Genomic DNA, 21,430 nt, shown 5'->3' with positions numbered 1-21,430 from the left:
TAATTAACAAATCAGTTAAATAAACATATATTAAAATGGGAATTTATATGAAAAATTTGAATTTACCACATTAGTTGTACCATTATTCATAATTTAACTTTTAATTAAAGAATTTTTCTACAAATTCATTCTCCATTCAAAAGATATAATAGCTTTATACATTTTCTTTATAAATATAAAATAAATATAATTAACTAAATAATAACAATTTTTTTTACATTTTTAAATTTGAACTTTAACAAAAGAAAAGAATTTTAAACTTTTAAAACTTTTGTTCCTTTATTTTTCAAAATTTCTTTTCGAAATTCAAAAATAATTTTTGAAACTTTTTCTAAAGACTATATTTCCGATTTTTAGTATATATTTATTTTAAAAAATCTTAAACATCATCCTCCAAAAATTCCCCTTTAAATTTAAATTGTAAGTCCTTTTTGTGCACAATTTAAATTTTAATTCTGCATTAGGTATCCTTCAACCTCTAAAGATATTTTTAAATGATGCATCAAAACGAAGAAGAACATCATAAATAAGAAAAATTTAGCTCCAATGATATATTATTTTGAAAGAGAAAATTAGTATACAAACAGTATTCTTTCAAATTTAAAAGAATTCTATTCAAAACTTCATTTTGATGTCGAATTGCTTTTATTTACATCAATGATCTTTTACTTTTTGATAATTTTTTATGTATAAACAAAACATTAACACTAAACTTAATTTTATAACTTTATATCCAATTTGTATTTACTGATTAAACTTTTTAAAATATAATTACCAACAATTAGTTATTAAAATATAATTTATAGTTTATAGTTTTATAATTATAATATATAATTGAAAGAAAATAAGATAGAAAACAATATCATTGAGATACATAACTAATACAAAATTAGAATACATAACCAATTGTATTTGAAAGAGAAATTCACTTCCAGAAATTCAAATAGCTGACATGAAATTATTCGATTTCAAAAATAATTAAGTCGGTTTTGACAAATCAAAAAAAAAAACTCATTTCTTTTTTTGAAATACTTCGATTGATCATTTGTGAAAAAAACATAGTAATACTAATGTTTAAGTAAATTTAGACTATTATCTTGTATGTTGTTATGTAATTTTATTAATAGAATAAATATCTGTTTTTATAAGTTAAAGTTTGGTTAAGTTGTAGAATTCAGAAAATAAGTGAGTATTATCTAAAATTTTATAAAATAAAAGGTTTTGTTTGCAATAAAAATTTGAAAATTAAGTATAATAATAATTAAGAGAAAAAATGAAGGGAATTATTAAAATAAATCATAAATTTATTTTGAGTTTATTTCATTTTGAGAAAAAAAAAACGAGGGAAGCCATTGGAAAGATGATCTGATGGTAGGTGGTGTAAATAATATTCAACATATTCAAATTTCTATTCAAATCTTATCTAGCTTGTAGATACTACACCCGACAAGCTCATTAATTAGTTCAACCTGTAACATGCCAGGCCGTACTTCCTTGTTATTATTATCATTTCAACAACAGCAACACAACACAAAAGTCGCTGATCAAATTTTCACCACAAGAATACTTTATTTTAATTATTCGAAACTAAAAGAAGAAAAAAACACAAAATGTCATCACAAGCAGAAAAGTCTTCAAATCATAAAACCAAACCGGAGAAAACCAAACATTACTAAAATGTGATGACTTTTAACCGAGGATGGTGGTTTCAGCAATCATGGACGTAACGACATAAGGATCCATGTTAGAAGCCGGCCTTCTGTCCTCGAAGTAACCTTTGCCTTCTTTCTCAGTGTCACGTCCCACTCTAACCGAAGCTCCACGGTTCGCCACTCCCCAAGAGAACGTGTTGATGTCTGCCGTCTCGTGCTTCCCCGTGAGACGACGCTCGTTGCCTTCACCGTAAGCAGCAATGTGCTCCTTGTGCTTCACCTGAAGCTTCTCTATGGCTTTCTTGATCACCGCTAATCCTCCGTCGTTCCTCATCGACTTCGTACTGTAGTTGCAGTGAGCTCCAGCCCCGTTCCAGTCACCCTGAACCAAAACAACAATATGTTACAACATGAAGAGAGGAGAGCATTAGAGAGAGTGTGGTAAAGAGACACTAACCGGGACTGGTTTTGGGTCGAAGCTGACATTTACACCAGAGATCTCAGTGATCCTCTGTCAAAAAGAGAGAGATGATCATTAGCAAAGCTTGTACGTATCTTAAAGGAACTGGTTAAAGTAAAGATTAGTCTATACCTCGAGAAGGAATCTAGCGACCCAGACTTGATCACCAGCGCTAATACCTTCAACTGGACCGACTTGGAACTCCCACTGGCCAGGCATGACTTCTCCATTGACACCAGAGATGCTGATACCTGCGTAGAGACAGGCCTTGTAGTGTGCATCCACAATGTCACGACCAATGGCTTTGTCAGCTCCCACACCACAGTAGTATGGTCCCTGTGGGCCAGGGAAGCCACCAACAGGCCAACCAATAGGCCAGTTCACACCCTTCTGCATCAATGTGTACTCTTGCTCAATCCCATACCTAATGAACCACACCCAAAAGAGTATTTTAAGTATAAATAATTGATTAATATGCAAAGAAGAAGAGCTTACCAAGGCTCCTCGGAGGCAACTTTGGAGGTGCTAAAGATCTTAGCAGCGTTGTGTCTCTTGTTGGTAGGAATTGGATTCCCGGCCGGTGTGTAAGCATCACACATCACCTGCATAGATAATAACAAATAACCAATCATTTCTTTATCCAAAAATTGAAATATTGTTACACTAATCATATTAAAAAAAAAATCGACCGACCAGAATGTTGTTGCCTCTCCTGAACGGATCACGGAAGATCGCCTGAGGGCTATCGATTCATTAAACAAAAACAAAAACAAGATCAACACTTTTTACTTCATATTTACTTAATGGCGTCTGCCTAATTAGTTATAGCTGATCGAAACACATACTATATAATGACTTCACTATCATCTCCAGCGGCCTGACCGGTGCTGGATCCGTCGTAGTTCCACTTGGGAAGCTTTGATGGATCGCTCACTGGTCCTGGGAGCGTCTGTATCATCCAAAACAAATCATATCAGCCCATAAAAAACAGAGTATGAAAAAACAGACGATCAAGAAACAGAGTATCGATTATATTACTCTGGCTTTGCTTCTGATGTCCATTCCAGATCCACCGATCCTATTCATTCAAAGTTCATACGAAAAAGATCACAAACGAGATCACAAAGAGACATGCTTTACGATTGTATCACGTCAATCTCAGTGAACTCTCGGTACGATAACAGATCAAGAGGAACAGAGAAAGGTGAAAACTTTATGATCGTATTATTAATAGAAAGAAACAAAACAGTGAAAGAGAGAAACAGAGAGAAGTGAGATCGAACCATATGTATTCAGCGATGATTTTCTCGGTGGAGTCAGAGAGGTTGAGGTTGACGAGATCTGAGAGGAGAGACATGGCGGCGTTACGAGAATCAGTGTTTGTTTAGGTGAAGACGATCAATGCAAAGCTTATATCTCTCCCTGACGAGTGTTTTTATAGAGCTTTTTTATTTATTTATTTATTTTTATTTTCAAATAGTTACATGATTTTAGTAAATTGGTAATTTATTTACTGTTGCCTGCCAACATTATCTTTTTATTTTTTAATGATTAATTATATTAGTAAACGATTCAGTTAGGATTCTCCTGACATTTACATAGAGATTACAGGCAGCATTAATTACAATTATTGTTTTAAGCGTTTCTCTGTTATGAACAGGCGAAAGGAGTTTACCATACGTAAACTAGTTCTCTTCTATGCGTTACAACTTGTGCAATACGGTGAACTGGAAGGAAAAAGTGTTTGTACTACTGAGTTAATTCATGAACGATCTTTTCATAAGGAAGATGAAACGAGTGCAATTCGCATAAACTAAGAAGTTTCTTGATCTTCGTATCATTTGTCTTTTAGTACAAACCTGATTATGATATACTTCGAAGATGAGTAAATCAGAAAAAAATATAATTGTTGATGAACACGTAAACGTAGTTTAGTTAGATACGAAATGACATGAGTTTTGTATAAATATGGCTATAAAAGTATAATCAATTAATCTGATGAATCAAGTTGTGGACACTTTTGTCTTTAGCGTATGTTAAGTTTTCTTTCTCGTTCGATTTGACATAAAGCCCATTCTCGTTGCCCTGTTTTGCTCTTCGGATTAACCTGATGTGTTTAAATAGACATGACCTTGTAACCAACCAACTTGCATGGAATCAATCATGCATCTTAATAATTGAATCGTACAGAGAAACTAGAAGATTGATATATACTGTATTACGTATACAACTAGAAACCTTTCTTTTTAAGTAGTGTTAACAATTTTTGTCATTTTTATACATAAGCATTTACAAATAAACTCAAGCTGATGGAATTCAAACACATGGAAGAATATTTTTGGTTCCATTCGTCATGTCAAAACATCATGCTTCTTAATTGTTCAAAAACTTTTCCAAGGTTCATAAGTGGTTGTACTTGCAATCAATGTCCTAGCTTACAAAACCGAAAATATCAATAGGACTTCCATAAAACCTCAAAGTCTATACTCTAATGTGATGACAAAAACATGTTTAACGACAAACATACACATACACAGATAAATTGAAATTCAGAAGCAACCCACTAACTGTATAAGTCAAAGTGTTCCGTTAGTTGCAGAGTATGAATCATAATTGACTAAAAATTATATCTAAGATGTGATCAATAAAATCTAAACACATACCAGAAAAATATACAATCCATTCGAATTATGAAAACCATAAAATTAACTACAACTCTCTAGTTTAACAACAATTGATGGTAGATTCAACCTCATTAGTTTAGTTTGCGCATAAAAATGAAAATAATTTAAAAACAAAAGAAAAAAATCATGTCAAATTGTGTAGAAACATTCAGAAATAGAAACCTCTTTTTTTATCAACTAACATGAGTATTATCTATTCGAAACGATGAATTCATTTCCCATAAAGTTCCTTAAATAGATCAACATAATTCATTCATAACTTATAGATTTTCCTAAACTCAACTACCATGAGGAGACGTAGAACTGTCAGATGGGAAAGTCCATGTTCATTAGCTGATATCCGTTTGTCCATTTATAGTTTATAGATAGAAAGTGATTATATCCATTAAAGACCATGTCTATTAACACTCATTTTTATATGGGCTGTCTTCAATCTATTAAAGACCATTTAAAAAAAATTGAATTTCAATATATAGATCTATAAATACAAATACAAGTTAATAAGATTAAAATCCATCTATAATTGCATAAATAAGTTCATAATTGAACAATATATAAGTTCAAAAGACCACATAAATAGCAAAATTGCCTACATAAGTTCATAACTCCATAAATAATTGCATACATAAGTTCATAAAAAGCAATACACATAAGTCTAAGCTCCTTCCTTATCTAATTATCTTCTACTCCATCTTCCTCCAAGTCCATAAACCCTACAAAACAAGTGATTTATTATAATGTGTGATTATCATTCATCTAGTGGCTACATGAAAGTACACTAAAGGCACCATCAGTTTATCATTCTCCAGTAAAGTGCACCCAAAACCCCAGCTTTAGCATCAGATACTAACCATCAAACCTAATACATATGGTTAAATCTCTAACCTTTCTATACAGTTTCTACAACAAAGTATACTTTTCTACAACAAAGGTCAGACTCCACTTCAGACTAAATTACAGAGCAATAATCCATGTATAAGGTATCAATAGAGATTAGAAACAAATGACTCACACATGAACTCAGACTTGACCTGTTTCCTCACTTCTTTTCCAACTTCTTCCAAGGGTTCAAAATCCACTCCGTCACCTAAGCAAATTCGATTATAAATTTCAAGTATAAAGATAACCAAATTCAAATGTTCAATGAATTTACTGTCTAAAGACTCAAATCTCCTTAGCCAATTCCTTGCGCAAATCAATGCTCGAACATTCGAAGAGAGAAGGGAACTTCTATACTTGTTCAACACACAGTTTCCAATATGGAAGGATGATTCTGAAGCAACTGTGGTGATGTATATGCTCAATACGTCACATGCCATTGATGAGATCTCTTTAAACCGATCACGCTGTTGATCGAACTCATTTTGACGATCACGACAATTATGACAAATTAACTTTCTCAAGACAAATCTTTTTATTTTTACCCTTGCAAATGATAGATTTCGACGAACCTCCTCCTCAATATGCATGGTTGCAGGAATGTAAAGGGTGATGATACCAGACACACACCCCACTGTTGGATAAGAAGAACTAGAAATCAGATTAGTCATTTCCACGAATGGTGTCAAGAATTGTTAAATCGACTCTGCTCTTTCTCATTCCAACTTATTTCGATAGAACTGATACGCAGACTCAACTTCAGCCAGATGGCAGAAATCAGATTGATACATATTCCTCTCTTATCAAATTATAGAAACTAATTTCTAACTATACATACGATGGATTTGTAAAAGAGAAATAAAAATGTACTTAATGTTTGAGAAAGATTAAATTATTGATCAAATACTGTACACTCAACTCAACATTTTGAGAAAAAATTGTATTCGTGAATTAAAGTATCTGATATTTGCAAATACGATAAAACACACTTGCATCATGTGTAGTATGATTGGATGGACATTAATTTCACAAACCTATGTAAACGTAATCCAACATTTGCCACTTTTTAACCTATCAAAAGGTTTTTACTATTAAAATTTGACATTTTTGATCGACATAACATACTTTCAATATACAATGCATAAACAAATTAGTGAACTCACTAAAGACATACATGTAATAAGCTAGTTTTCCAAAACATATATAATGTGAAGTTCAATTTTATATTACATTATTGGTATTGGGAATAAAAGACACATAAATAATCCTCTTAGTATTAAAATGGAAGCAAAAATAGAGAGTAACCTTTAAAGAGTACTATATTTTCGAGTTTGCCATTTTGACGACGTGTCGGCACGAGGTTCCTTCTCAGACCCTTTATGAAAGAAGGCTTAATCACCTTAGGATATTACGGCTATTGCCATTGGACAGACATGCATATTCGTATGTCTCTTATACATAGTTTCATGTCCGCATATGTATAAAAGGGAAGAAGTTAATTTCGGGACCATATTTATTTCGAAATCGAATTTTGATTATTCTCTGCCTTTCCACTTTCCATATTTCTAATCAATTTTTACGAAGATTTTCCAAATTTGTTTCTCGTATGGAAATTGAATTTTGACAAATATTAAATAGTGAGTGAGTTAAGAACTAATTAGATTTGTTTTTCCATGATTTGCATACGAAATTTACTGCATTATTTTCACTTTCTATATATTTTGTTATAAGATCAGTCATTAGAGATTACGAGTATATATGTTTTCAAATAGTTGTCCAAATATCTTAAACATTTATTATGATGTTCACTTTTTTTTATCATGATCAGGTGGGCTCAACCAAGTGAGAACGATTGATGGATTTGGCTCGAATTTTATTCGAGCCCGACGATGTTCGAGAGATCCAGTCTTTCAGAAAGAGGTAATACCATTTGATAGTGAGATAGACATTACATAATATACTAACTTAAATTATATTGTTTTAATAGGATTCCCTTCTATAACTATTAAGGAATTTGGTATGGATGTGCTGCTTACGATCTTGGATTTTATTCTATGGTTTAAATTTGTTTTGTTGTTTTCCATTATGAGTTCAGACTTTCTTATTTTGGTGTTTTTCATTCTGTTATCTTTTAATTTTAAACTTTAATTTATAATATCTTTTCCCCATAATTACTTTTTAATTCAAATAAACCTGAAATTATATATATATATAAGTAAATAACATTTATAATTGACTGAACAAGTATTAACATTAAACATAAAAACAGTGGAAGTATACATATATATATATATATTAGAGGCCATTATCCAATTAAGTGTAACATGATTTTTTTTACATTTAAAAAAATATTTATTCATAATTTTAGACAATTGTGAATTAAGGCACAACAAAACATAATTATCATATAGACCAAATTCTTCAAGAATGATAATAATGGCAATAACGCCAAATATATCATGTATATAGAGTATATTTCATTTTATAAAAATATGTATTTCTAAATTCTAGATAATTCCCTATAATCTATTCAGAATAGGAAAACAACATTTCATATTTCCAAAAAAAAAAATTCAATATCTTATGTACTGCCCGATTTTAATATATTTATTAGAATTTAATACTTCTACATTGTATTCTTTTAATTTTATAAATACATAATGTTGGAAAATAACATTTCAAACTTTAATTTTTTTAAAAAAGTTTATCTCGTCCCGTGCAGGGCGCGGATCTCACCCTAGTCATATATGATAGTATGTACATCTATATAAAAATATATATTTATTATTTCTAAAATTTGATAGATTATATGAGTGGTGCATTGATTTACGGAGTATTGATATCTGAGTATACATCACATGCCGTATCACTTGCGTTTGCATGTGACATGACTCACTTGACAACAAAAAAATATTGGTTTGTAAACTATCTGCATATAAAAATGAAGATAATATTTTTTTTGTACTTTTGAAATGAAAAGTTCTAAAACCTTTCAGAAATTTAAGATATATCGGATGAAAACGATTATTTTTAAGCAACTGTATATGGTTTTTTTTTTGTAACTAACTGTATATGGTTTTTGGAGAAAAATGAAAAAAAAAACATGGAAAACTCTATTTTCACTCTCTTTTTTTAGTGGAACTTTTTCATTACAAAATAACCTCTCATTTTTTATGTCTTAATTTTCCACCAAAATAAAATTATGCATTCTAATTATACACATTTAAATACTACGAGTTTATAATTATGTATATTAATAAATTTAATATTAAAATAATGATTTAGTTATATAAATAGTATAATACAGTAGTATATTTTTATAAAATAGAATGAATAGGTAAAATTTTAATATTTTGAAAGTTAAAGATCTTATTATATAAAGCTTGGTTCTTCAAAGTTACTAATTAATATGATCGCGACACGTGTCATTAATTTTTTTAAGATTGCGACATGTGTTAATCTATATTATAATTAAAAATATATATTAAGATAATAACAAAAACAAATTTTGTTAAAAAAGTAATTGTAAGTATATCTAATAGTAATTTTCCATTTTAAAATCTTAAACAAAACATAGCTGCAAATAATTATTTGATAGTAATTTTTTTTTAATATTTTTAAAGAGGTTAAAATTTATAATGATATAAAATATATATACTAAGATAACAAAAAACGAATTTTGAAATAAATTAATTTTAAAATTGATTTAATAGTAAAAATGAAAATTTTAAAAATACTTAATAATATTCTAAAATTACTTAATAGGAAACTTGGTTCTTCAAAGTTGTTAATTAACATGATTGTGACACATGACATTTATATATTTAAAATTGTGATATGTGTTAAACTACTTCATCATTTAAAATAAATATATAAGATAATAAAAACAATTTTTGGTGAAATTAATTATATAGTAAATTTCCATTTTAAAAATCTTAAACAAAATATTATTTAATAGTAATTTCCTTTTTTAATAATGCGACATGTTTTAGAATATATCATGATTAAAACAATATATACTAAGAATAAAAACAAAAACGAATTTTAAAATTATTTAAGAGTAAAAAGAAAATTTAAAAAATACTTAATGATATTCTTATAGAAATATTCTTTTAGATACTTAATAATATTCTTATAATATCTCATGATTAAAAATATATATACTAATAAAATTAAAAGAAATTGAAGAAATAATTTTTGTTAATTTAATAGTAAAATTTAATTTTAAAAATATTTAATTGTAAAATTTAATTTTAAAAATTATTTAATAGTAATATTTAGAAAATTTCCTTTTTACAAATCTTAAAGAAGAGAAGTTTGTAAAATAACTTATTTAATACTAATTTTCCTTTTCCAAAATCCAAAAAAGATAATTGTAAAATATTATTTGATATTAATTTTCCTTATAAATTTTGACATTTGTTAAAATATCTTATGATTAATAAAATATATAGGAAGATAATAAAATAATTTGTGTTTTAAAAAGTAATTTTTTGCACGATTGAGCAAACAAAATATCCGGTGAGTTTTCTTGCATGTTCTTTCACATCTTCGCGTGTTATCTTTTTTTTTTGTGTCACATGAGGAAATAACTAGATATCCTGATCTTCACATTAAACTGATGTTGAACTTTTTCTAAAAAGAATATAATTATTATGCTGTTATACATTAGTTATTGTTACAATTATACTTAGCCGTTTGTACATATAGATGTAGTGGTGAACATGAATCGGATATCCGGATTTCTGGAGATATTCTGATCCGATCCATTTTGTTATAATAATCAATTATTTGATCCAATTTGATCTGTAGCCACACGGATATTCGGTACTCTGGATATTCAGATAATTTTAGATTTTCGACAGGATATCCGATTTGATCCGCAAAAATAAATTAAAATTAGTAAATAAATCATAAATTCCAAAAATAATATAAAATAATAATAACATTTTATTACAAAAACAAAATTTATTACTTTTAAAATTCTAATAAATAACTTAATAAATTTATTAAAAAGTACTATAAAACTTATATACAATATAATATTTATATAAATTATATATATATATACGTCTTTACATACATGTATATGTATTCATATAATAGATCAGATCAGATATTCATTCTTAATAATATTAGTATTTTGTGATTTGCTTCGTTTCTTACAGATATTGCATATAAGTATTTTCTTTGCTTCGTAGAATTACATATATTTGGAATTTCGGTTCAAATCGAAGCAGATAAAATCAAAATTTACGGATATTTTGTCCAGCTGTTATGCTATTGTGACTAAGTTAATGTGACTATTATGCTTATATGTGATTATTATTCTGTGTGTTTATTCTTATCAACATATAAAAATTGGTTATGTTGTTGTAGATCATACTACTATGAAATTTAAATTAAAGAGAACGACTTTCCAATGGATTGTTGTAGGTCATGCTATTAAGAAATTTAAATAAAAAAGGAAGACTTTCCAATAGAATAATGTTATGAATAACTCGCCTATACAACATGAATATTGAAGCCGAAATCCTAACCGGAAGTTATGTGGAAAAACAGATTTGTATTCCTAGAATAAGTCTCATACCGACGTATGCAAGATGACCTTTCAAAATGAAAAGACTTCAATTTTCTATAAGAGTGTTCTATGAAATGACTATCAACCAGAGTGAAGGTCAAAGCTTAAAAAGTTTGTCTATTTGTCAAGTCCAGTCTTACAATTATATGTCGCACTATCAAGAGTCACTACAACTGGAAAACTTCAAATTTTTAAAACATAACGACAATAGTGTTTTATAAAATATTATATATAGAAAAAGATGTTAAAGTCACACCATGAATGTTAAAGTAAATAAATTTGATGTTTTATCTAGAAATATATTCAATATTTAGCTGACTATCGATAAAACATATTGACTGGTGTTATGCAATATTAATATTTTTAATTGTGTCGCTTTTAGTTTGTCTTACACAATATAAACAATATAGAGAGTTCATAGTTCTATATATTTCAATTAACTATAGCTAATATTATTTTGAAAAATAATAAAAATGAAGTATTTATTAAAAAATAAAAATATCAATGTACTATTTAAAACACCATCTATCTTATTAAAGCTGAAGTACAAATTCGGTGTGTTTGGATACTTGGATAAGAGTATTAAAAAAAATTGGTGTGTTTGGAAACATGGATTGTAGTCTTTTAAAAAAAAATTTGTTTGGAAACAAAGATAGTAGTATTAAATAGAAAAAGTAATGGGCTTAAGTTATTAAGTCCATTATAAAATAATATTGTCAATATATATAAGAAAAATACAATACAAAGCCCAATTTGAAATACCAACTCAAATTATGGTTTTTATATTTCATATTAAATTTTTAAAATATAATATATGTAATTATTTATATGATGATACATATTAAATACTATTAATTATATGATTAGTTATATGATGGTACATATAAAATACGATTAATTATATGATGAAATTATACGATATATAATAATGACTAAGGATGGGTTTTCAGACATCCATACGGGTTTGATTCTGATCAGTTTGCGTTTCGAGTTTTCGAGGTCAAAGATTTCAGTCCTATTAGGATGTTTCTAAATTTTTGTTTGAGTTTGATTCGGATCTTTACGGGTTTGGTTTGGGTTTGGATAACATATTTAAATTATTTTTAAAGTTTTAAATCACTATATATTTAAAATTTCTCAAAATCTATAAATAAAGTAATATGTTACCTATAAATTTAAGTAACATATGTCAGAATACCTAAGCTTAACATATCAATTGGTTTGATTTAAAAATTTGGATACGAAATCAATAATTATTTTAAGTATTTTTGGTGATTTGAATATACTTTAACTATTTCAGATATTTGTTTTTGACTATTTATATATATTTTTAAGTATTTTAAACCAATTTAAAGGTATCATTCTTGATGTTTTATATACGTTAAATATAAAAATAATTAATATATAAATATATAAATCTATTTTTAGATAAATTCAGGTACACGAATACTTCGGTTCGGATCCGATTCGGTTCTCTAACTAACAGTTTTGAATAATTTGAATATTTAATCAATTTATGTTCAGGTTTGGTACTATATTTACTGATTGGTATCAGTTCTGTTCCTCGGATTCATTTTGCCAAACCCTTATAATTACATGAAAAACAAATATCATCATATTTTTTAAAATATACATCCGCGGAGGTGTAGAGATCAAAGTCTATAATCATTTATTTTAACAACAAGCCAAATAAATATGTTGATTGAAGAGCGAATAAAACAAAACTAGAGAAATATATAGTTTATTAGAGACACTCTATGTGTCGAAATTATTATAAAGAAAATTTTATTAAAATAAATAAATTCAATAATTACAAACAAATAATATATTTCATAAAAGTGAAAAATAATACCCGCGCTTTCGAAGCGCGGGTCAAAATCTAGTTGTATAATAAATTCATAAACCAATCGAAAAATATACTTGAAATAGCAAAACTATTTTCTATTTTTAGAGTACTCTTTTTTAAAGTCAAAAATAAAGGCAATTACTGAAGATGGACATCCAATATCACAAAGAAATATCCTCATAGAAAGAATTAGCGAGAGCACAAAACAAACAGTTACTGTTCAGTTTTGTTTTCATCAAGATTGTTAGAACACCCTAGTTGTCGTGATGGTTCTCGTTTGATATTTAACAAGTATCGATATAACGACAATATGTATTGTTTTATTTTATTTATCCGAATGCCGAAACCTACTAAGAGAACATAAATTATGAGATAATTAAAATCGTTAAAAGTACCAAATCTTGTAACATTTAAAATTTTGAATACACAATTGAGATTTCAAATTAACACAATTTTATAGAATTAAGAATATAGAATATAACAAAGTTGTTCAATAACAGAAAAAACTAAAATCACATAATACTTTTTCAAGTAGTAATATTAACTTATGGAAAATGTTAAATGATGCTAGTATTATTTTTAAAGGTCTTCTTCCATGAAAACTTTGTATCAGAAATGAAACACGGAAATAATGAGTAGCAATTTGCCAATTTCCAAATGCTATGCATTGTTGATTACCTGGATTAAAACACATCTAAGATAAAAGGTCAATGTCCTACTTCCAACACATCTAAGATAAAAGGTCAATGTCCTACTTCAGTTTTACTATTTGGCTAGATTTTCGAAAGATTAAAACTTTAGATATTTTGCCAATCAGATCCTTTTGTTTTTAACAATCCATTTACTATCGGCTAAACATTAAGCGATGATGTGAAAGAACAAAGAAGTGGTGGCAGCGAATAGATCATACATCAGACATTGATCACATAGTACATAATATACAAATGATACCAAACGAGAAGAAAATAAGATACAATGAAAGTTTTTTTTTCTTTTCAAGTCAACCTTAAGAAAGCGATGTAAAACGAAAGTAAAGAAGAAGCCTTTGCGATATGGTTGTTGCAACTTGAGAAAGTTAGTTAGAAACCATACTTTCAGTCTCCTTCACGAACCCGTCTCCGGTCCAATCTTTATCAGATTTCAAGCCTCTCCTCTCGGCTTTTCTCTGCTCAATAGCTTCTTTCTGTCTCCTGACTAAATCCGTGTGTGTTGTAAAGTACTGAAGCGAATGCCTGTGCCAAGAGCGAGCAAGCAAACAAGTAAGCAACATCAAGAATGATGAATAAAAGATATGAAAAAATAAGTTGCCACATACCCTCTGAAGTCTTCTATTGTCGAGAAGTTGTGTTGTTTCATGAAATCTTGAAGCTCGGCGCATAGGGTTTTCACATGACCATAGCCATGCACCATCACACCAGTGCATACCTTCACACCCAAAGCAATTACTGAGTTTCTATAGGAGCAGTCTAAAAGAAAAAAAAAAAGTGATGGTAGTGTTTGAGTTTAGTCACCTGAACAGTATTTGATCCTAGCAGAATGAACTCAGCTGCGTCATAGCCAGTTTCAACACCTCCAATACCAGAAAGCGAGCAATCTTTCTCACCGAACTCAGACTTGATCATTTGCGCAATGTTCATCACTTTCGCAAGCGCGATTGGTCGAACAGCCTTATAAGAGTAGCCTCCCGGAGTTGAGTAACTGCAAAACAGTAACAACATTAGCAAAATCCTCATTTATCCCAATACAAGAGTTGCTGCTAAACTATTGACATCATAAGTATGCTATTCACTAACCCTTCAACGCATGGCTCCGGATGCAGTGTCTTCAGATCAATTCCCATCACACTCATGATTGTATTGATCGCTGAAATGCCCTCACATCCGGATTTTAAAGATACCCTAGCCGGCTATTTAAAAAAAAAAATGAAAAAGAATAAGACATTTACAAAAAAACAGCTAAAATGGTAGCAATAATAACACTAATTTGAATAGTGACACACACACCTCAGTTATGTCAGTGATATTAGGAGTCATCTTAGCCCAAACAGGAACAGTAGCTTTAGCATTAATCCAACCGCAAACCTCTTCAAGAAGCGCACAGTCTTGTCCCACAGCAGCTCCCATTCTGCGCTCTGGCATACCATGAGGACACGAGAAGTTGATCTCCAAAGCATCCTATACAAACACAATCACTCTCATTAAACATATTAACTAAGAATCTGTTGTGTTTGGCGGGGGAGGGAAACTCAAAAAAAAAACTCACAACACCGGTTTGCTCAACGCGGTCGATAAGCTCTTCCCAGCCGGTTTTGCTGTATTCCTCCATGATGGAAGCGATGAGGATACGATCAGGGTACTCTTGCTTGAGCTGTTTGAACTCTTTGAGCATGGTTTCGAGAGGTCGGTCACTGATGAGTTCTATGTTCTGCCACCCGATCACATCTGCTTTGGCTGACCCGTTGGATCCGGTTTTTAGCCGAGCGTATCGAGGCGTTACGTTGATTACTTTGGATGCATCTAGTGACACCTTTTAAAAAAAAAAACATCCAAATCACAACACTCTGGTGAAATGATTACTTCTGAAACTAAAATTCAATTGCAATCTCTAGTCAACGATCACGTGAGACAGAAACAGGTTCAATAGTAAGCTTACGGTTTTGGCGATGACGCCACCCCAGCCTTCGTCGAAGGCTCTCTTCATGACGGTGTAGTTGGTACCGGGTGGACCCGACCCGATCACGAAAGGATTCGGCATTTTTAGACCGTTTACGGTGACACTTAGATCAGGCTCAGAGGAAGAGGAAGAGATCTTAAGTCCAACTCTGTTCGGAGGTAGAATGTTCCGGCGGCGAGAGGAGTGATCGAAGTCGGGTGATAAGGTGGTTTTAGAAGAGAGCCCAGAGAAGCGAGTCAAGGCGAAACTCATGGATGCCATTGGTGAGTTCTGACGGAAGCTACGAACGAATTCAATAGAGGTAGAAGAAGAAGCTGACAAGAGGGAGAAAGTGTAAGATCAAATGTTCTAATTGTAATTGGTCGGTTCCGACTTGTCTTGCCCATGTGGAAATAACTGAAGTAGATTAATTAATTAATTGAGACAGATAATGTAGTAATCCCATGTTCCTTAAGATATAAATATATATTATGTTATTTTTTTATTAAAAATAATGAATGATATGTGTAATTATATAAATTTTATTATATTTTAAATGTGAAATATTGTTATTTAAAAAATAATAATAATTAATCACAACTTTTAGTTCTTTTGAAAATATCATTTTTTATTATAAACATAACTTTTATATTATTAAACATATATAAATTAATTATATAAAATTATTTTTGAATTTATATATATTCTAAATGCAAATGCTCTTCCAAAAGCTTTATATGAGAGCATTGAGCAAAGAGCATTTGGAGAGCATTAGCATCATGTAAATGCTTTTCTAAATGCTTTTATTATCAATGTTGATTGGATAATAAGGAGTATAATGCTAATGCTAATGCTCTACCAATCAAGGCCTAATCGTAGTTTAATTATTCAAAATTAACGTAACGAATCATTTCCGTATCTTAGAGCACCCCCATCAATGAACCCCTCTTGGGGTTCATCCTTTTAGTTTTTTATTATTAAACTTTTTCCATTTTTCTTTTGATTTTCTTTAAAAAAAAAAAAAAAAAAAAAAAAAGAGATAGACCAATCGCGGGCCACCACGACACGTGGGGCCCGCGCTACAGTGACGAACTTCATGAGAGAGGGGTTCATCCCAAAGAACTTTAGGAGAGAGGGGTTCATCACTATTCATATATTTTATTATTTTTTTTTTTGGGAAGGGTGTGAACCCCACCCATGAACCCCTAATGGGCATGCTCTTATTCAACTTTTTTCTCATCAACCGAGTGGATAAAACTTTGAAAGAAAGATGGATATGGATATGCGCCGAATAAAGATCTGTGTAAGTTGCGAACACGTAACGGAATCGAACCAACGTGAGGCTAAAGGCTCTGGGCAAAGCTTATGGGCCCAGAGAGAATATCTAATGGACTAGTGGACCCAGTAGCCCATACGTCACAATTCGACAAAAACTGAGGAGTGATCCAACACGTGTAAGTGGGAATTGACACAGAAGCTAGTTGGTGGCTCTCAGACGTTTCCACTCCTTTGTTAATTTGACTCTTTTTTTTTTTTTTTTGCTTAAATTTGTCTCTGTATTTTTTCTCGTTAAGTTTTGCATAAAGAGAGTAGTAATAATCAGACAAAACGTGAGGAGTATTCCAACACGTAAGTGGAAATGGACACAGAAGCCTGCTGGTGGTTCTCATCGTTTTCAATTCCCCTTGCAGTATTTGACTCTTCTCGTTTAGTTTGCCTAGATGGACTAGAGATGCTAAAAAGATTAGTAAACAGGTCTAAAAGTATACATTAGAAAACCATAGACTCCTCTAGTATTGTCTAGCAAACGTGAGAACATTGTCCAAGCTTAGACACCAAATTAGTAAACCGAATCACCCCATAATTTTAGAACAAGCTCTCCACTTAATTATGAAACTTAAACATTTTTTTAAACTATCGAGATTTTTTAAAAAATTGATATGAATGACGATAACTGCTGTATGAGAATATCTGTATTGTACATCCACGGTTGTACAATAACCACGGCATCGTATAATTTTGATGGTCACAAAAATTGTAAATTTTTTAAAATAATAGATTTTCCCGAGTTATTTAATTTTTATAATAATATAAATAATCGGATCAGACTCGCATTATTGTCAAAGAACCAAACCAAAAAAGTCTAATTTCCAACTAAGAATATTAGATCAGCTCGCCATTCTCGAACTTTCTCTACCTGCTCCATCGTTGCTCTCTTTCCAGAGTTTTATTCTTATCTCTTCTCTCCGACCAAACGTTCCAGTGGTAAAACATGGACGCCGCCGCGACCGCGAGTTTGATCCGATCTTCCGTCTTACCGCGTCAAACTCCCGACAACGGTGCTGGATCTATGTTCCTCACAGCCAGTGGCCTTGGGATCACGAGTTCTGGTCCTGGACGTCAACTTCGTTTCAAGGCATGTCTCGAATCTCTTACTCTTGATTCGATTCACTTAATTAAATAATCAAAATTCGTTTTAATTAGTTTTTTTTTATTTTTGCATCTGCTTGCAGCAAAACGCGTTTGCTAGATTCTCAAGACCGTTGCAAAGCTCAACAACTCGGAGAAGTTTTGCGGTTAGAGCTTCGGCATCTAATGATGACGCCTCCTCCTCTGCTGCTAAACCCATCGCCCCGCTTCAGCTGAAGTCTCCTGCTGGTCAGTTCCTGTCTCAGATTCTGCTCACCCATCCTCATCTCGTCCCCGCCGCTGTTGAACAGCAGCTCGATCAGCTCCAGACTGATCGTGACTCCGAGGAGGGACAGAACAAAGATGCATCGTCCCTACCCGGAACCGACATAGTTCTCTACAGGTTTACACCCTTCACTCTCGATCTTTATCTAACCAATAAGTGATAGAGACGTGATGTTGAGGCTTTGTGTATGTTTAATAATGATAACATCATGACCATTTTTTTTCTTTTTTTGTTGTGTAGGAGAATCGCTGAGTTGAAAGAGAACGAGAGACGAAGGACACTGGAAGAGATTCTATACGCATTGGTGGTTCAAAAGTTCATGGAAGCTAACGTCTCACTCGTACCTTCAGTAACCCCATCGTCATCAGATCCATCTGGTCGTGTCGATACTTGGCCGACCAAAGTAGAAAAACTCGAGAAACTTCACTCCCCCGAGATGTACGAGATGATCCACAACCATCTAGCCTTAATCCTCGGCCCCAGGATGGGCGACCTTGCTTCCGTCGCGCAGATAAGCAAGCTCAGAGTCGGTCAAGTCTACGCGGCCTCCGTCATGTACGGATACTTCTTGAAGCGGGTGGACCAGAGGTTCCAGCTCGAGAAGTCCATGAAGATTCTCCCAGGCGGCGGTGGTGGGTTGGACGATGGTGAAACAAGCGTCGAGCAGCCGGAGAACATGACGTTTCAGGCTGTGTCGTCTCACCCCGAGGTGGGCTCGTTTGCGGGTGGGGTTAGTGCTAAAGGGTTTGGTAGCGAGATTAAACCGTCAAGGTTGAGGACGTACGTGATGTCGTTCGATAGCGAGACGCTTCAGAGATACGCTACCATTAGAACGAGAGAAGCGGTTGGGATCATTGAGAAGCACACCGAGGCCTTGTTTGGTAAGCCTGAGATTGTGATAGCTCCTGACGGCACGGTTGATTCGTCTAAGGACGAGCAGATTAAGATCAGCTTCGGTGGAATGAAGAGGCTTGTTTTGGAGGCTGTGACTTTCGGTTCGTTTCTTTGGGATGTTGAGAGCCATGTAGATGCAAGGTACCACTTTGTACTGAACTAAGAAAAAAAATAATGGTGCATGTACTCTTGTAATACAAATGACTTTAACTATTAAGGGAATCATTACTTTTTTATAATAATGTTTTGATTGTAACAAGCTATTAGCTAAGGAGTGATAGGGGATGCTAAAACTTTAAGATCTTAAATGTTATGTTACAAAAAATTATAAACGAACCAGATTTGGATTCAAACAGAGGAATGAAGAAGCTGTTTAGAAGTAACCCATCTGTGCAAAACCTCACCAAAGACATTGTAGAAGACAATCTCTGCATCTGAGGGAGTGAATCTAGCAGACATGAACCCTTGACCATCGTAATAGAATCTCACAGACTTGGGATCGTTGGTCGTCGGGTCAAGATCTCCTCTCCAAGCCTTGGAACCAGCACCGCTCGTTAGAAACTGAATAGGGCTGTCTTCGTCGCTGATATGTTCGAGACAATGGTCGTGTCCGTTCATATAAAGATCGACACCGTTCTCTTTCATTATCGGAAGAAGCTCCTCGACGAGCTCTTTAGTGTCTCCATGGTGACCGATGCTTCTCATCGCATGATGACCAACGGCGATCTTCCACGTGGCCTTGGATCTCTTTAAGGAAGCCTGGAGGTCACGGAGGAGAGACTTGACGTAAGAGTTGCGAGATGGGACCGCGCGCCAGTCGTACGTGTGACCGTCTTCTTCTGTGTAGTATTCTTTAACGAAAGGAGTGGTGTCGACGAAGAAGATCTCGACTAACTCTGCGTCCACGACGAATGATCGGAGACAGATCCAACGGCTGTCGATTTCTCTGAGAACAGAGCTTAGCTGAGCTTCTGAATCACCTCTGTAATCATGGTTCCCCAAGACTGCAATCGATATTGTTTTTTCAGTTTAATACAAAGATTTTTGGTTAGAAAACAAGAATGTAACAAAAGGTTTGTGAATATATATACCACTGTACCACTGTTTCTGGAGACTTGGAGCAGTGTAGATATCAGAGAAAGATTCTTTGAAGTTGGGATCGTATTCACTAAACAATCCATTGTCGTAGAAGTTATCTCCCGTAGATACCACGAAATCTAAACCTATCTTTTCTCCTACTCTTCCCATCTGTAATAAAAATTAATTTAAAAATGTTTAGTTAGAAAAAAGCAATTGTTATTAATGTACGAGGACGGAAGTTACAAAGAAGTTTCAGTTACGGTAATGAAATGGGCCCCGTACCTGATAAGCTACTTTAGACTGGTTGAAGTCGCCACGGCGACCCCAGTCTCCGATGGTTATAAAATTAACGGAACCGTCGCTCTTCGCCGGCTCGATAAATCTCGGAAGCTCACCGTTCGTGGTGGTGCAGATATACAATAGAGAATACAGAGTCGCCACCGTAGCGGATGTTAACGAACGACGAGAATTCATGTTTAGTTGTTCGTTTGTAACGCTTACGGTGTATGTTATACAAATCTGTCTTTCTCTATCTCTAATATATTGTTATTGTGCGGAGAAATAGAGAGGAGTTTGGTTGAGATGCGAAGCAATGAAGAGAAGGGAGAATGGTGATGATTGATGAGGAAGGAGGGAGGGAGGGAGGGAGAAGAAATGCTTTTTAAAACCGAAAAAATATATTAAAGGTTAATTGAAAAAAGGTGCGGTCAGAAGATGCTGAAGGATATTCCAACCAGTGGCCGCATCTTTTATTTTTATTTTCTCCTCCTCTGCTCTCTCAGATTCTGACATCCACCACCTCTCAATTTTTTTTTTGTTCTGAATCTCAGGGATTTGGCTTTGTTTGGAAAAATATTCAAATTCTATTAATAAACATATAGACAATCTTTTAGTAAATATTAATTAATAAATTTTGCTGGTTTTGAGTTCTCAGTAAACATAACAAAAGAAGATATAGAGGAAAATTCAAAAACGACTCGCTGCCTACTTGGTTTCCTTTTAAAGGA

The 21,430-nt window shown here is 32.4% G+C and overlaps 4 protein-coding genes across 4 annotated transcripts; 1 reads left to right on the top strand and 3 right to left on the bottom strand.

The window, feature by feature from the left end:
* Positions 1–1,455: 1,455 nt before the first annotated feature.
* LOC108805220 (glutamine synthetase cytosolic isozyme 1-3) lies at positions 1,456–3,553 on the bottom strand. The gene is made up of 8 exons (XM_018577203.2): positions 3,396–3,553; positions 3,151–3,190; positions 2,958–3,061; positions 2,806–2,854; positions 2,608–2,714; positions 2,245–2,536; positions 2,110–2,163; positions 1,456–2,034 (listed from the first exon to the last, which is right to left on the bottom strand). Exons 1-8 carry the CDS (start codon positions 3,467–3,469, stop codon positions 1,690–1,692), a joined length of 1,065 nt encoding a protein of 354 aa, XP_018432705.1. The 5' UTR covers positions 3,470–3,553; the 3' UTR covers positions 1,456–1,689.
* A 10,436-nt stretch (positions 3,554–13,989) lies between these two features.
* Positions 13,990–16,161, bottom strand: LOC108835351 (dihydropyrimidine dehydrogenase (NADP(+)), chloroplastic). The gene is made up of 7 exons (XM_057010174.1): positions 15,755–16,161; positions 15,365–15,628; positions 15,106–15,276; positions 14,896–15,008; positions 14,614–14,800; positions 14,418–14,527; positions 13,990–14,334 (listed from the first exon to the last, which is right to left on the bottom strand). Exons 1-7 carry the CDS (start codon positions 16,034–16,036, stop codon positions 14,178–14,180), a joined length of 1,284 nt encoding a protein of 427 aa, XP_056866154.1. The 5' UTR covers positions 16,037–16,161; the 3' UTR covers positions 13,990–14,177.
* Positions 16,162–17,869: 1,708 nt separating this feature from the next.
* LOC108863577 (UV-B-induced protein At3g17800, chloroplastic) lies at positions 17,870–19,585 on the top strand. Its single transcript, XM_018638043.2, has 3 exons — positions 17,870–18,170; positions 18,268–18,566; positions 18,690–19,585. The coding sequence occupies exons 1-3, from the start codon at positions 18,027–18,029 to the stop codon at positions 19,504–19,506; spliced, it is 1,260 nt and encodes a 419-aa protein (XP_018493545.1). The 5' UTR covers positions 17,870–18,026; the 3' UTR covers positions 19,507–19,585.
* A 94-nt stretch (positions 19,586–19,679) lies between these two features.
* Positions 19,680–21,228, bottom strand: LOC108863578 (purple acid phosphatase 17). Its single transcript, XM_018638044.2, has 3 exons — positions 20,706–21,228; positions 20,435–20,591; positions 19,680–20,347 (listed from the first exon to the last, which is right to left on the bottom strand). The coding sequence occupies exons 1-3, from the start codon at positions 20,895–20,897 to the stop codon at positions 19,692–19,694; spliced, it is 1,005 nt and encodes a 334-aa protein (XP_018493546.1). The 5' UTR covers positions 20,898–21,228; the 3' UTR covers positions 19,680–19,691.
* Positions 21,229–21,430: the final 202 nt, after the last annotated feature.

The sequence above is a fragment of the Raphanus sativus genome, chromosome 5 (genome assembly GCF_000801105.2).
Source record: "Raphanus sativus cultivar WK10039 chromosome 5, ASM80110v3, whole genome shotgun sequence".
In the NCBI taxonomy this organism is placed as follows: Eukaryota; Viridiplantae; Streptophyta; class Magnoliopsida; order Brassicales; family Brassicaceae; genus Raphanus; species Raphanus sativus.
Note: the sequence above shows the minus strand (reverse complement) of the source record. Positions and strands in the feature narration are given on the sequence as shown.

Bases quoted from the DNA above. Each gene is read 5' to 3' on its own strand.
- LOC108805220 (XM_018577203.2), bottom strand. From the start codon at position 3,469: ATGTCTCTCCTCTCAGATCTCGTCAACCTCAACCTCTCTGACTCCACC. The intron at 3,062-3,150 runs GTAATATAATCG...TGGATGATACAG, and splicing joins ACATCAGAAGCAAAGCCAGA to ACGCTCCCAGGACCAGTGAG. The intron at 2,537-2,607 runs GTAAGCTCTTCT...GTGGTTCATTAG, and splicing joins GTTGCCTCCGAGGAGCCTTG to GTATGGGATTGAGCAAGAGT.
- LOC108835351 (XM_057010174.1), bottom strand. From the start codon at position 16,036: ATGGCATCCATGAGTTTCGCCTTGACTCGCTTCTCTGGGCTCTCTTCT. The intron at 15,277-15,364 runs GTGAGTTTTTTT...GTGTTTGTATAG, and splicing joins GCGTTGAGCAAACCGGTGTT to GATGCTTTGGAGATCAACTT. The intron at 15,009-15,105 runs GTGTGTGTGTCA...TTTTTTAAATAG, and splicing joins ATATCACTGACATAACTGAG to CCGGCTAGGGTATCTTTAAA.
- LOC108863577 (XM_018638043.2), top strand. From the start codon at position 18,027: ATGGACGCCGCCGCGACCGCGAGTTTGATCCGATCTTCCGTCTTACCG. The intron at 18,171-18,267 runs GCATGTCTCGAA...ATCTGCTTGCAG, and splicing joins GACGTCAACTTCGTTTCAAG to CAAAACGCGTTTGCTAGATT. The intron at 18,567-18,689 runs GTTTACACCCTT...TTTGTTGTGTAG, and splicing joins ACCGACATAGTTCTCTACAG to GAGAATCGCTGAGTTGAAAG.
- LOC108863578 (XM_018638044.2), bottom strand. From the start codon at position 20,897: ATGAATTCTCGTCGTTCGTTAACATCCGCTACGGTGGCGACTCTGTAT. The intron at 20,592-20,705 runs GTACGGGGCCCA...TTTTTATTACAG, and splicing joins AGTCTAAAGTAGCTTATCAG to ATGGGAAGAGTAGGAGAAAA. The intron at 20,348-20,434 runs GTATATATATTC...TATCGATTGCAG, and splicing joins CCAGAAACAGTGGTACAGTG to TCTTGGGGAACCATGATTAC.